The 12,274-nt window shown below is 33.8% G+C and overlaps 1 protein-coding gene across 1 annotated transcript in view; it reads left to right on the plus strand.

Moving 5' to 3' along the window:
• The window catches only part of LOC106877334 (A disintegrin and metalloproteinase with thrombospondin motifs 16), a 123,112-nt gene extending 111,111 nt beyond the window's left edge, over positions 1 to 12,001 (plus strand). Inside the window, exons 15-16 of the mRNA XM_014926209.2 lie at positions 1,203 to 1,376; positions 6,616 to 12,001. Of these exons, the coding sequence (XP_014781695.1) occupies positions 1,203 to 1,376; positions 6,616 to 6,704 (263 nt within the window). The 3' untranslated portion in view covers positions 6,705 to 12,001. The remainder of the gene's footprint in view (positions 1 to 1,202; positions 1,377 to 6,615) is intronic.
• Positions 12,002 to 12,274: the final 273 nt, after the last annotated feature.

A 12,274-nucleotide genomic window follows, 5' to 3' on the forward strand; every position in this document is an offset into this window, starting at 1 on the left:
TGTGTGTGTGTGTGTGTGTGTGTGTGTGTTGCATCTATAGAAATCCACATTTTCTACTTTTTCGTAAAAAATTTTACATTAATGGAATTTTCTTGATGTGAACTTTCCAGTGCATTAATTAGATATTTTAAATTCCATTTACTTTGTGCGATTTAAGGGAGATTTAGCTATTGTTTCTAGCAACTTTTATATTTCTTCCCTTCTACCTGGAACGGCGTTCTTACACACGTGCTCAACATATAATATAAAGAGTAAGAGTAAAAGAGGGAGAGTGAGAGAGAGAAAGTGATACATACAAAGTCATAGATTAAACTTTCCACTCAGTATTCTTTACCTATTTTTCATAACATTGATACGTAAAAACACACAACCACACATGTGATCTGTGACAACAACATACACATTGCTCCCATTCTCTATTCCTTTCTCCCACTCTTCCTCTCTCGCTCTCTCAAACACATACACGTGCAAGTAAACACAATCATTCACAAAAATATAACTCATGTTCGTCAATGTGGCATAATTACAGAGTTGTACCCACCAACTTTGGAAGGTCAAAACTTTCATTAAAATGAATATTTTTTTATGAAATTTTCTATGCATATATTATTTATTATGTAGATTCCAAATATACAAAAATTTTCGGTGAAAGTGTTTTGGGAGTGGGGGTAGGGGACAATTTTCGGAAATTCCACTAAAATTCCTCTTAACTTCCAGGAAAATGAATATTTTTTCGTGAAATTTTCTACAAATATACCTTGATGTATGTACATTTCGAACATGTAGAAATTTTGAAGGAAACAACTGCAGGTTATTTTTGAGAAGTGTTCCCCACTCGGTGGTGTTTCGGAGCAAGTGGTCCATATTTGTTTCATTTTTCTCTATTATGTGCGTATGTGCATCCGTAGATTTCTAATGAAGTAATAGGCAGTGAAGAGAAGCTGTCATAAGAAAACTTTTAACTACCTCTATTCCTTTCTCCCCATATCTCTACCTCTTCCTCTCTTGCTCTCTCAAACGCATACACATGCAAGTACAGTTTCTATTCATCAAATTACACTCACAAGGCATTGGTTAAAGAGAGGTTGTAGGAGAATATATTATAACTGATACAGTAAAGTGGAATTGAAACTAACATCATGTTCTTGTAGATTTTCCCATTCGTCCTGTTATTCATTCATTCCATTTTCCCATCTTTTCAGAGAAATGTCCATTTGGAGATAATGAGAATCTTCGGTTTACGGTGAAATTTACAGGCAGTGACAAAATGATTGTACCATCGAACTGTACACAACTTTTAGAATTGGCTCCAGAATTTTGTGATGTGAACTTACAAAAGGCCCATTGCTGCAAAGCATGTAATTCAAACAAAGAAGGTAAGAAACAAAAGTGAATGTGGAACCTGAAGAAAGTAGAAATGGTTTGTGTGATAAAGATTGTCTTTGTACACCACAAGTTAATGAAGTAAACTATTAATGAGAGGTGAATGACTAATTATGGAACTGCTGATCACAAGTTTTAGATACTGTCAATAAGACAAAACATTGCTGTGTATGTATTTAAGTATGTATGTTTGTTTTGGATACCAACAATGACATATCAAACATATTTTCACAGATCCACTTACAGATTGTATCTGTAATGTTTGTATCAATAAGTCTCTTTCCTCACCCAATAATCTTAACTTCTCCAGATTGTGGCTAAGACATATATAATCTGGGTGGAGGAGTTACAGGTTTTAAAGTCATTGTCCATAGATATCCTTCTTCTTGCTGATTTTGGAAGAGACGTTCAGATATGCTGGACACCTAACCTCTATAAATGTACACAACTTTTATTTTCTGTCCCAAATAACTATCAGGTCTGTTATATTGCACTCAGTAGAAGCTTTGATGGGAATATTCCACCATTATTCCTTGTGTTGATATGTATGTATTCAATAGCAAAAGTGTTGTTTATATTTTTACCAGGGAAATCTTTTTTGTGGATGGCATTGTATATTCTTTATTTACATTATTTACATTTGACGGATATTTGTCCTCATCTTGTTTGTTTTTAACACAACGTTTTGACTGATATACACTCCAGCCTTCATCAGGTGTCTTGGGGAAATTTCGAACCTGGGTTCTCATTCCTAAGGTAATTTTCTAAGTTGTTATTATTATTATTATTATTATTATTATTATTATTCAGGTCAATGCCCAGAATCGAACTTGGAATCTTGGAGTTAGTAGCCCGCACTCTTAACCACTACGCCATATGCCCATGAGTGAATTTTTAGGGCTTATAAATCTAATATTTTCCTATGCTTCCTTAATACTGGTTCCCATATGCTATTCACATCTGCACTCAGTCTGCTTAGGAGGTTGTTGTGTCCTAGCAAATGTGCTGCTTCTTTTAGTTTTCGTATTCTCCAGTAGTGTTCTCTGTCTATTATTTTAATTTCTTCCCACAGGGGAAGGTGGTCTCCATTTTTCCATACATGATCAGCTATACCTGATTTATCAATATCTTCTCATGTCACAGATTTGCGATGTTCGTCTACCCTTATTTTGAGGGGGCAACATGTTTCACCTTTGTATATCCTACCACAGTTGCATGGGATGGAATACACACAGTTTTTGGTCAAATATCTGTCAAATATAAATAATATCCATCAAATGTAAATAATGTAAATAATGTACATAATTCCTCATCTCTTAAATATAGAACAGCATTGTATATTGTTTTAGCAACAACATCATGTCACAGTGGTTGCAGGATTTTGTTCATTTCACTTTTGAGCTCTTAGCTGGTGTATTTATTTTTGCTACTATTGTTTAACAGGTACCATCTTAGCTATAAATTATAGCATTTGAATGCTGTCTGCATTGATGTTAAGATTTTTCCTTCCTCATTTCTTCTGAGATAGAATCTATTAATAATGCTAGTTCTGTGGAAATTAGCAGCTGATGCCAAGATCTTGTAGGTTTTAATGTCTATAAAGCAGATTTCCTCCAAAGCCCAGTCAAGTATTCCAAATGTTGATATTAGTACTGATACTGCAAATACATTGTGAGGTATTTTTTTTAAGTGGAAAGTTCTGATTGCTATATCTTTCTTAGTCTGGTTTAATATATTTTGGTCATATATATCATACTTTGTATGATATATTTTCATCAATACTAAGGTATTTGTAATGCTTTTCCTATGAAAAAGAGTAGGCAAAAGGCCTTTGAAGCAAAAGTTTGGGGTTTGGGGAACAGGTTTTATGCATCCAATTGTTAAATATGAACACTTCATCCTTATATCAACAGAAAATGTTTTGATTAAGATCTTTAGATCAGTCACAAAGAAAGGATTACATTGGAATCTCTTGTCGTTGTAGATCCTAAGACATAAGCACTGGATTTTCAAGAGCAAAAAAATAACAGTGGATTTAGGACCAAAATAAACAGAAGCACAAATAGACTATCACCTTAGAATAATTCTGTTGAAATATTAATAACATCATTGCACTTTCAGTCAAAAGAATGAGAATTGTGCACCAGGTCTTCATTTACTTTTCAATGGCAGAAACTAAGGCAGCAAGTACTTTTACTAACTGTTGTAACTTCAATAACCATGAATGAGGAATGGGATTGAATGCATTTCTGGAATCAAGCCATATGTCACAATGTTTCTTCACATTCCTTTCTTTTCACCCTTCTGCTCATTAGTGACTATATCGTTAGACTTTCAATGATCTTGAAAAAACTGGTTCAGGCAGCTGGAGTACAGTTTGTACATAATGTTCATACAATTTATAAGCTTATAATTCTCTGCCAGAAGAATGATTTGGTTCTTGATGGCAATGTTTGTTCATGCAAGTCAGTTTGGTATATCACTCTGTCCCTCCATAGTTCTTTTAAATATGTGTATTATTGATTTTCTATATAAGATCAATGTCATGTACCAGTAGCTAGATGTCTCTTCCTGGTGCATCACTATTATGTAGCTTTCCCTCTGCTTTGGTAAAAGTTTCTATATTCATCATACAGTCTTTACTGTTGATGTTGGTGCAGTTTTCTTGTATTACTCTGTTTAGCAATGTGGTATTCTGATTAAAATCTAGCCTTTTGTTCTTGATCTTTGACCAGAATGATTTTAGCACTTTCTGGGGTGGTGCTCTTTTCACTATGATGTTTCCCAACATCCTCTTGTATACAACTTGTGGAAGAAAACTTGCATTTTATATTACCTCATGTATGTGTGTGTTTTCTCTTTGCTTTTTAGCTTAAAGTTAATTTTGATAATCACCTGCTTGGTATTAAGATTGTGATGCAAAGCATCTTATTCATTTTAGTTTGTTCGTCATTTTTTAAATCTTAAGAAGCACTTGCAGATTTTTATTGTCCCAAATATTTTGATCATTTGTAGCATATGAATTAATGAGTTGCATTCTCTCCCTACTAACCTAAGTTCAGCCACACTTTGCTTCAAGCTGGTTGGTAAATAGCCTGTTGCTCTAATTATAATGGGTATGCAATTGGAAGTGTATCTTGAGTGTTGTATTTAAAAACTCCTTAGACATATTCTTTCTGTATTTTCTGACCATGCTGGTGCCCAGAATGTATCAATATGGTCAGAAAAATGACTGTTTTATGCATAGTTTTTTTTCTTTTTCCTTGTTTTTACTTCATTCTATTCTATTTGTATTTATTTTGAAATGCTTTGTATACAAATTTTACCGTTTTTATGGACGGTTCGACATATGGAATTCTATTATGCATGTATTTTCGCCTGATTTTAACTTTTATACACCCAGCAATTTAGTGTCCATTTTCCATGCTAGCATGAGTTAGGTGGTTTGACTGAAACTGGTAAGCCAGAGAGCTACACCAAGTTCCAGCCTGATTTGGTATGGTTTCTATGGTTGGATGCCCTTCCTAATGCCAACCACTCCAAGAGTGTAAAGGGTGCTTTTTACATACTACCAACATGAGTGCTTTCCTGTATCACTGGCACAGGTGCCAGTTATGTGACACCAACTTCGACCATGGATATGATTTCATTTGTCTTGACAAGGCTTCACACGCATGGCATATTGCCAAAAGTCTTGGTCACTATTCATCGTCTCCATGAGGCCCAACGTTCAAAGATCATGCTTCACCACCTTGTCCCATGTCTTCCTGGGTCTACTTCTACCACAGGTTCTCTTCACAGTTAAAGATCGGCACTTCTTTACACAGCTATCCTCATCCATACACATCACATGACCATACCAGTGCAGTAGTTTCTCTTGCACACCACATTTGATGCCTTTTATGCCCAACTTTTTCCTCAAGACACTTATACTCTGTCATACATGCACACTGACATTGCACATCCAGTGAAGCATACTAGCTTCATTTCTTTCAAGTCTACGCATAGGATGATTTCAATATAATTTGTAATATCCATAGATATTATGGTGGTTAATGCTATATTGCCTGAAGAGATCAATGCATGTACAACAACCTACCATAATGTCCATGGATATTACAAATTATATTGTAATCATCTTATGGATGTGGATTACAGTCACAAAGAACATGTGATTTGTGGAAATGGGCATAGCAATACATTGAAATATTTATGAAATTCCATCCTTGAATTATTATTATTATTATTACTATATTTATCCTATTTTATAATGGTGTAACTCAGAACTATCCCATAAAATTGCTATTGCAAACTGGAATTACTTGGCTGTAGCGGGCATAATAACAAAAGAGCTTCTATGTGCTGATTCAAAAATGGTTCCTATAAATGAATTTAAAGCATGTATATATACAAACCACCACCACCACCACCCCTACACACACATCTATATATAAACACACACACACATATGTATATATACATACACACACAGAGCAGTTGATTGATAGACAGGTAGGTATCAGTTCCTGTTTGATGATGATGGAGTTGTATTTTACTGGCACAAGACTGTAAATTAGATGAAAAGGATAATGTTGTGCACTTTGACTCATTGTGTATGTGTGTGTGTGTGCAGGTGAACGCACATATATAGCTATATGTGTATGCACATATGAGCACACATGAATGGCTACATGTTTGTGTGTATGTGAATGTATATGGCTACACATGTATGTGAAAGCGAAGACAAATGCTCGACTTTGTATGCATGTGTGTGCATTTGTGCAGGTAAACACATACATGACAATATGTGTGTGTAGGTAAACAACACGCATTGCCACATGTGTGTGCAGGATAACACCCATGCCTGACTATTTGTGTGTATGTGTGCAAGGGAACATACATACATATATGTTTGTATGTTTATTTTACTGTTCTTTTGTTTCAGTCATTTGACTGTGACCTTAATGGAGTATCACTTTGAAGGATGTTGATAAAATTGACTCTAGTACTTATTTTTAAGCACTGGGGTCAATTTGTGCCAAACCACTAAGTTTCTGGATTGTAAACAAACCAACACCAGTTGTCAGTGTGAAATCCACACACACACACATACACAACATGTGCGTGTACGCACACACACACACACACACATATACAGTGAGCTTCCCCACAATTTCTCTCCACCAAATTAAACATAACATTTGTTTACATAAATTCTTTCATTTATTTCAGGAACCACAAATTCTGCTGCTGCAAATCTGATGAAATTTTGGTGCTTCATTATTTTGATAACATATGTAACATTGTTTTATGTCTTCTAACTAAAGTAAAGAAACAACAGATGAACAGTAGTTGTGTGTATAAGTGGATGCATATTCCAGTTTTTAACTGATGTGTTGTGTGTGTGTGTATGTTCATAAACAGATATAATTTTAAACTATATTGTTGTGTATATGTATATCTAAATGAATGTATATTTGTTTTAAACTATAAACTATAAGCGATGTATATGAATGTATATTCCAGTTTTAAACTATATTGGTGTATGTGTATACAAGTGATGTATATGAAAGTACATTCCAGTTTTGAACTATATTAGTGTATATACGTTTCAATAAGTGATGTATTGTTGTCAGCTATGTCATGAAATGTATATTAGTGTTTTAAACTATAATGGTATAAGTGTATGTAGTGATGTATATTGCTGTCAATTATATTATTGTGTATATATGTCTCCTATTTAAAACTACATTGTTGTATGCATGTTTTTACTATGGCTGTATTAACTGGAGAGGCCTATTTGCAAGTGCCTCAATCCATCAATAATTATTATATTTTTCATAGATCTCACTTGCTTTTCAATTATAAATATAAATCAAGAATCAGAGATTGAGTTAGCTGGGTGTGGTCAGTATTGGCAAAAATTATGTGAGAGTGATAAAGAATCGCCCTTAAATCACTTTTCCCTCTGAAAATACAATTTTTTTTTTATCGCAAATATTCTTCCCATGGTTTTGAAGTGTAAAAAAAATTGGCCAAAATAGGTCCAGAGTGGAATGATGAGGGAGGGGTGTAAAAAAAAGAGTTTACAAAACTTTTTTCATACAAGGATGCCCCCACTCCCATCATTTCGAAGGCTGTGGTTTAAGAAAAATGAGGAAAATCCCTGAAAAACTTTCCTTTCCCCACAAATTTCTTTATAATTGTAATCTATGCTGTTTGAAAGGGATTTGCATAAATTTTCATTAAAAGATACCCATCTTCCTGAAAGTTATGAGTAAAAGAGTCCTCTCTCCTCACCCCATCGGAAAAATTCTTTCTCCGTAAATCCCTATATACTCTGAAGCCACAACATCTAAGCGGTATTTGTAGAAATTTTGTTAAAAAGTATCCATTTTTCTGGATATAATGAGGCAACAAAGTCGGGGCTGTATACATCTGTAGTAATGCCCTTTTATTTATACGATTTTTTCATTTCATGCTTATTTCATACATTGTTTGCAATGTTCTCTCTCTCACACACATACTGCAAAGCTTGCAAATGGGCTGCTGAATTAAAATCTCTATGTTGCTTTGAGGGGAAGGTAAACTTGACAAACTACTTCTCCCTCTGTTGTTGGACTATCGTGAAGCTTGTTTAAAAAAAGAGAGATTATGACTGATAAAATAGTGAAAGCAATATTTACTAAGCAAGTGAGCACTATTATACAAAGAAATAATTAGCTGTAAAATATAAAAATTATTAGAAATGTGAATCAAATGTTAAAATATTATCAAGTGGCTAGCAAAAAACCACCCAGAGAGTGGTCTTTCTGCTAGTAATAATAATAATAATAATAATAATAATAATAATAATAATAATAATCCTTTCTACTGGAAGCACAAGACCTCAAATTTTGGGGAAGGGATTAAGTCAATTACATCAACCCAGTGCATAACTGGTACTTATCTAATTGACTCCAAAAGGATGAAAGGCAAAGTCAAGCTAGGCAAAATTTGAAACTGATTGGAAGGGTTATCATGTACATGTTTTGACTTGGTGCAAAAAATGGGCTACCGCAAATATTCTACTCAATACTGCAGTTGTCAGTTGTTTGATCTTAACCAGTTGAACATGTCCCTTGGTGGCTGACGATATGCACATCTTTGATCATAAGCAGCAGTGGGGGAACATCATAGCAATTCTTTGAGAGCAATTCTTTGAGAGCAATTCTTTGGGGTTTGAATAATTCACCTCTGGAAACATAGTTCAACATCCTTAACCCTTATTCAGGGACCTTTTAAGTGGGATGAGCAGGAAAATAATTCTAACTGGGCCCCACTTGCAAGGTCATATCTTGATATGAGATCACCATGTTGAACATGTATGGTTGTGATGCATGTGTTTGGTCTTCAGGTAGTCATGAGGAGTATACTGGGCTTTATATATTTTACCCCAGTGTCACTTTGATGGCATGCACTGCTCTGTCACTCAATAATAATAAGAATAATAATAATAATAATAATAAATACTCTGATGCAATACCAGGCACTGGCTCTCAATGCTTTCGATCTTAACTGATTGGAAGTGTTATCATGTACATGTTTTGTCTTGGTATAAAAGATGGGCTACAGTAAATATTCTGCTCAATACCACAGATGTGCTTGTCAGTTGTTTGACCTTAACCAGTTGAGAATTTCCCTTGGTGGCTGATGATATGCACATCTCTAATCACAAGCAAAGTAATAGGAGAGCATCATAGCCATGTGCTGAGAGGAATTCTTTAGGGTTTTAATAATTCACCTTTGGAAACATGGGTGTTTCATTCAACGTCCTTAACCCTTATTCAGGGACCTTTTGAGCAGGATGAACTGCTCAAGATGAAGAAAATTCTAACTAGGTCCCACCTGCACGGTCATGCACTGTTTATCTTGATATTAGATCACCATGTTGTGCACATATGCTTGTGATGCATGCGCCCATTCTACCCTTATGAGATGGGTAGTCATGGTGGGTATACTGGGCTTTGTATATTTTATTCCAGTGTTACTTTGATGGCATGCACTGTTCTCTCAATGACGGTGATGATGATGATGAAGATAATAATAATAATAATGATAATAATAATAATAATAATAATAATAATGATGATGATGATGATGATGATGATGATAATGATAATAATAATAACAATAATAATAATGTGCTAACTGATTCTTTAATTAAGTTCTGGAGGTTTGTTAAGTTTAAATGTGACTTGTATCAACTTTGCATCCCTTCCTGGGCCCATAAAACAAGTTGCAGTAAATATGCCAGGTTTATTTATTGAATACTAGCAATATAACCCGACGTTGTTCGGGTGTGACTTATTACGCCATCTACGATAAGTCTTGCTAGGTGAAAATCAACTAAAAAAGAAAGCCTTACAATGAAAAAACCCTTATGAGGTAAATATGTTCATAATTCAAAAGACGAAATTAATAGGGAAAGTGTGAAGGCTGTTTTGTGTAACATTATTAAGTGTACGTAAATTTCATCCGTCTAATTGGCTATACAAATGCTTGTGCAAAACAACTTTTTGCGCTGCCTTGATTATACATAGCAGGGTAATTCCTTTTCGCATGAGATAGGACGGCAACACACACACTAAATATATATGGGCAACACACACACTAAATAAAAAAAGATGTTAGTAAGTAAAAGTGTTTTAAAAAAGATTGTTAAATTTTCAGATTAACACCTGTACGATTTTCACTAGAGTGTTAGGGTTAGGGTTTGTTAGGGTTAGGTAGGTAATGATGCAGGTGTTAATCTCAAGGTTTACGAAAAGATTTTCAAAAAAAAACTCAACAAACATTTATTCCCTACAAATTGTGAGTTTGTAGGGAATAAATGTTTGTTGATCGTATTTGAGAAAGATGTCTCGATGGTGAAGGACGGTGTGAGAAATGGAAAGTAAACTTATAATTCCCGCCAATTAGAATGAGGTCATTGGTAACCATAGGTACATATATATGTGTGTATTTACGTATGATTGGTAGTGTCTGTTTATTTGACCCTCACTCTCCTTCGTTTGTCTGCCATTACAGTATCGAAATGTGATTTGATACTGAAATAGTTTATTTTTTCTCCTTCCTTTCTTTTTGTATTTGTTGTTGGATTTTTCATAAAGGTTCATAAAGAGAAAGTAGGAGTTGAAAGGATTTGTATTAGAAAGAGGAAATTAGATTTTAGTAGGGAGAAAATGTTTACTCGTGTAGTTTTATGGATTATATTCGTTATTAGGAAATTTTTGGAGTGAAAAAATGACGCAGTGACCTAACAAATTGTATTTAGAATATTAATTGCGATTGTTTAATCGAAGAAATTTGGAATTGTGTAAATGTATGAATTTTAAACATACACACACACAGAGAAAATTTGCCTTTTATAGTATAGATAAACACCAGTCACAGATTTAATGAAAAATTAATGAAATATTTAATCCACTAACACAACTAATTATCAAAATGATATATTGATACAAATTCTATAATTTTTTGATTGTTAATCGTATTAATCTGATAGATCTCTGCTTATTGATCTCATAATAAAATTTCATCCTAACAGGACAAATATTTTACCCATAACCACATTCACTTGCACACACATACATATAACCAAACAGAAAATAAAAGAAGGAAATAATAGCTATCCACCATAAGATGTGACTGCAAACTTGAGGGACTGCAATGTTCATCAATACAATCTTTATAAACCTTACTCTGTAATTTTAATTGGTCAAGCTATGAGGGTTTGATAGCTTATTGGTTCTTGTTCTTAAACTAACCAAAGAAATAAAGAAAACCTGAATCTGTGGTTCGGTGATGTCAAGGACAAAAATTAACGTCTTGGGACAGTGCTTCTCAACCGGGGTCCATATGGCCCTTGGGGATCTGTATAAGATTTTGTTGTTAAAATTTGTGTGCAATAAATTGGTTATACTTCTACAATACATAAAATATTTTAATTTTTTATACAATTCCTAACAATATTTAATTATAAAAATACAGTAAGATTCTTTTACATACAGCAAATGGGTCCATAGGCCAAAAATGGTTGCGAACCACTGTTTTAGGATATAAATAGGAGGGAGATGAGGTCTTTAGGATATACATTAGTCATATAGTTAGGTGCAGTTTCCATATTCTGAGGATTTAATAATGTTGGCAATGAACAAATAAATACATTCGTGTGTGTAAGAGTTATTTCAGACCCTAAATGTGTGCGCTTGGTATTTTATGGGACCCTGAAGCTTTGTTGATATTTTGGACTGAAGGGATGAAATCATGGTTAAGCTGAAAGTGTATCTTGTGGTTTATATTTCTTTGTGTGCTGTTTGGTGACCAAGATTGATTTGGTCACCAAACAGCACACAAAGAAATATAAACCACAAGACACACTTTCAGCTAAACCATGATTTGATCCCTTCAGTCCAAAATATGGAAAAATGTTTCAAAAGTAATTATCTTTCACATTTGAGAGATTTTTAACTTAAAATATTGATAATTAATTAACACAAGAGCAATCCATGACATTCATTTTATTGCTTTGTTATAATAAATAAAGCAATGAAATAATTTTATAAAATGAATTTTTAAATAAAACTAATAAAACAACAAAATTTTTCACTTGTTATTATTTTATAAATGTAGGGTTAGCATTGTAAATAAATTGTCTTTGTGCGCATGTGTGTATATAAGTATACATATATACGTACACACGTATGTACGTATGTACATATGTACGTACGTACATCCATACATACATACATACATACATAATACATACATACAATTTTCACATTAACAGTGACACTGATAGGATTAATGTGAGATGAATTGATGACAGTAGAGCCTTTGAATATTGCAT

The sequence above is a fragment of the Octopus bimaculoides genome, chromosome 5 (assembly GCF_001194135.2).
Source record: "Octopus bimaculoides isolate UCB-OBI-ISO-001 chromosome 5, ASM119413v2, whole genome shotgun sequence".
Taxonomy (NCBI): domain Eukaryota; kingdom Metazoa; phylum Mollusca; class Cephalopoda; order Octopoda; family Octopodidae; genus Octopus; species Octopus bimaculoides.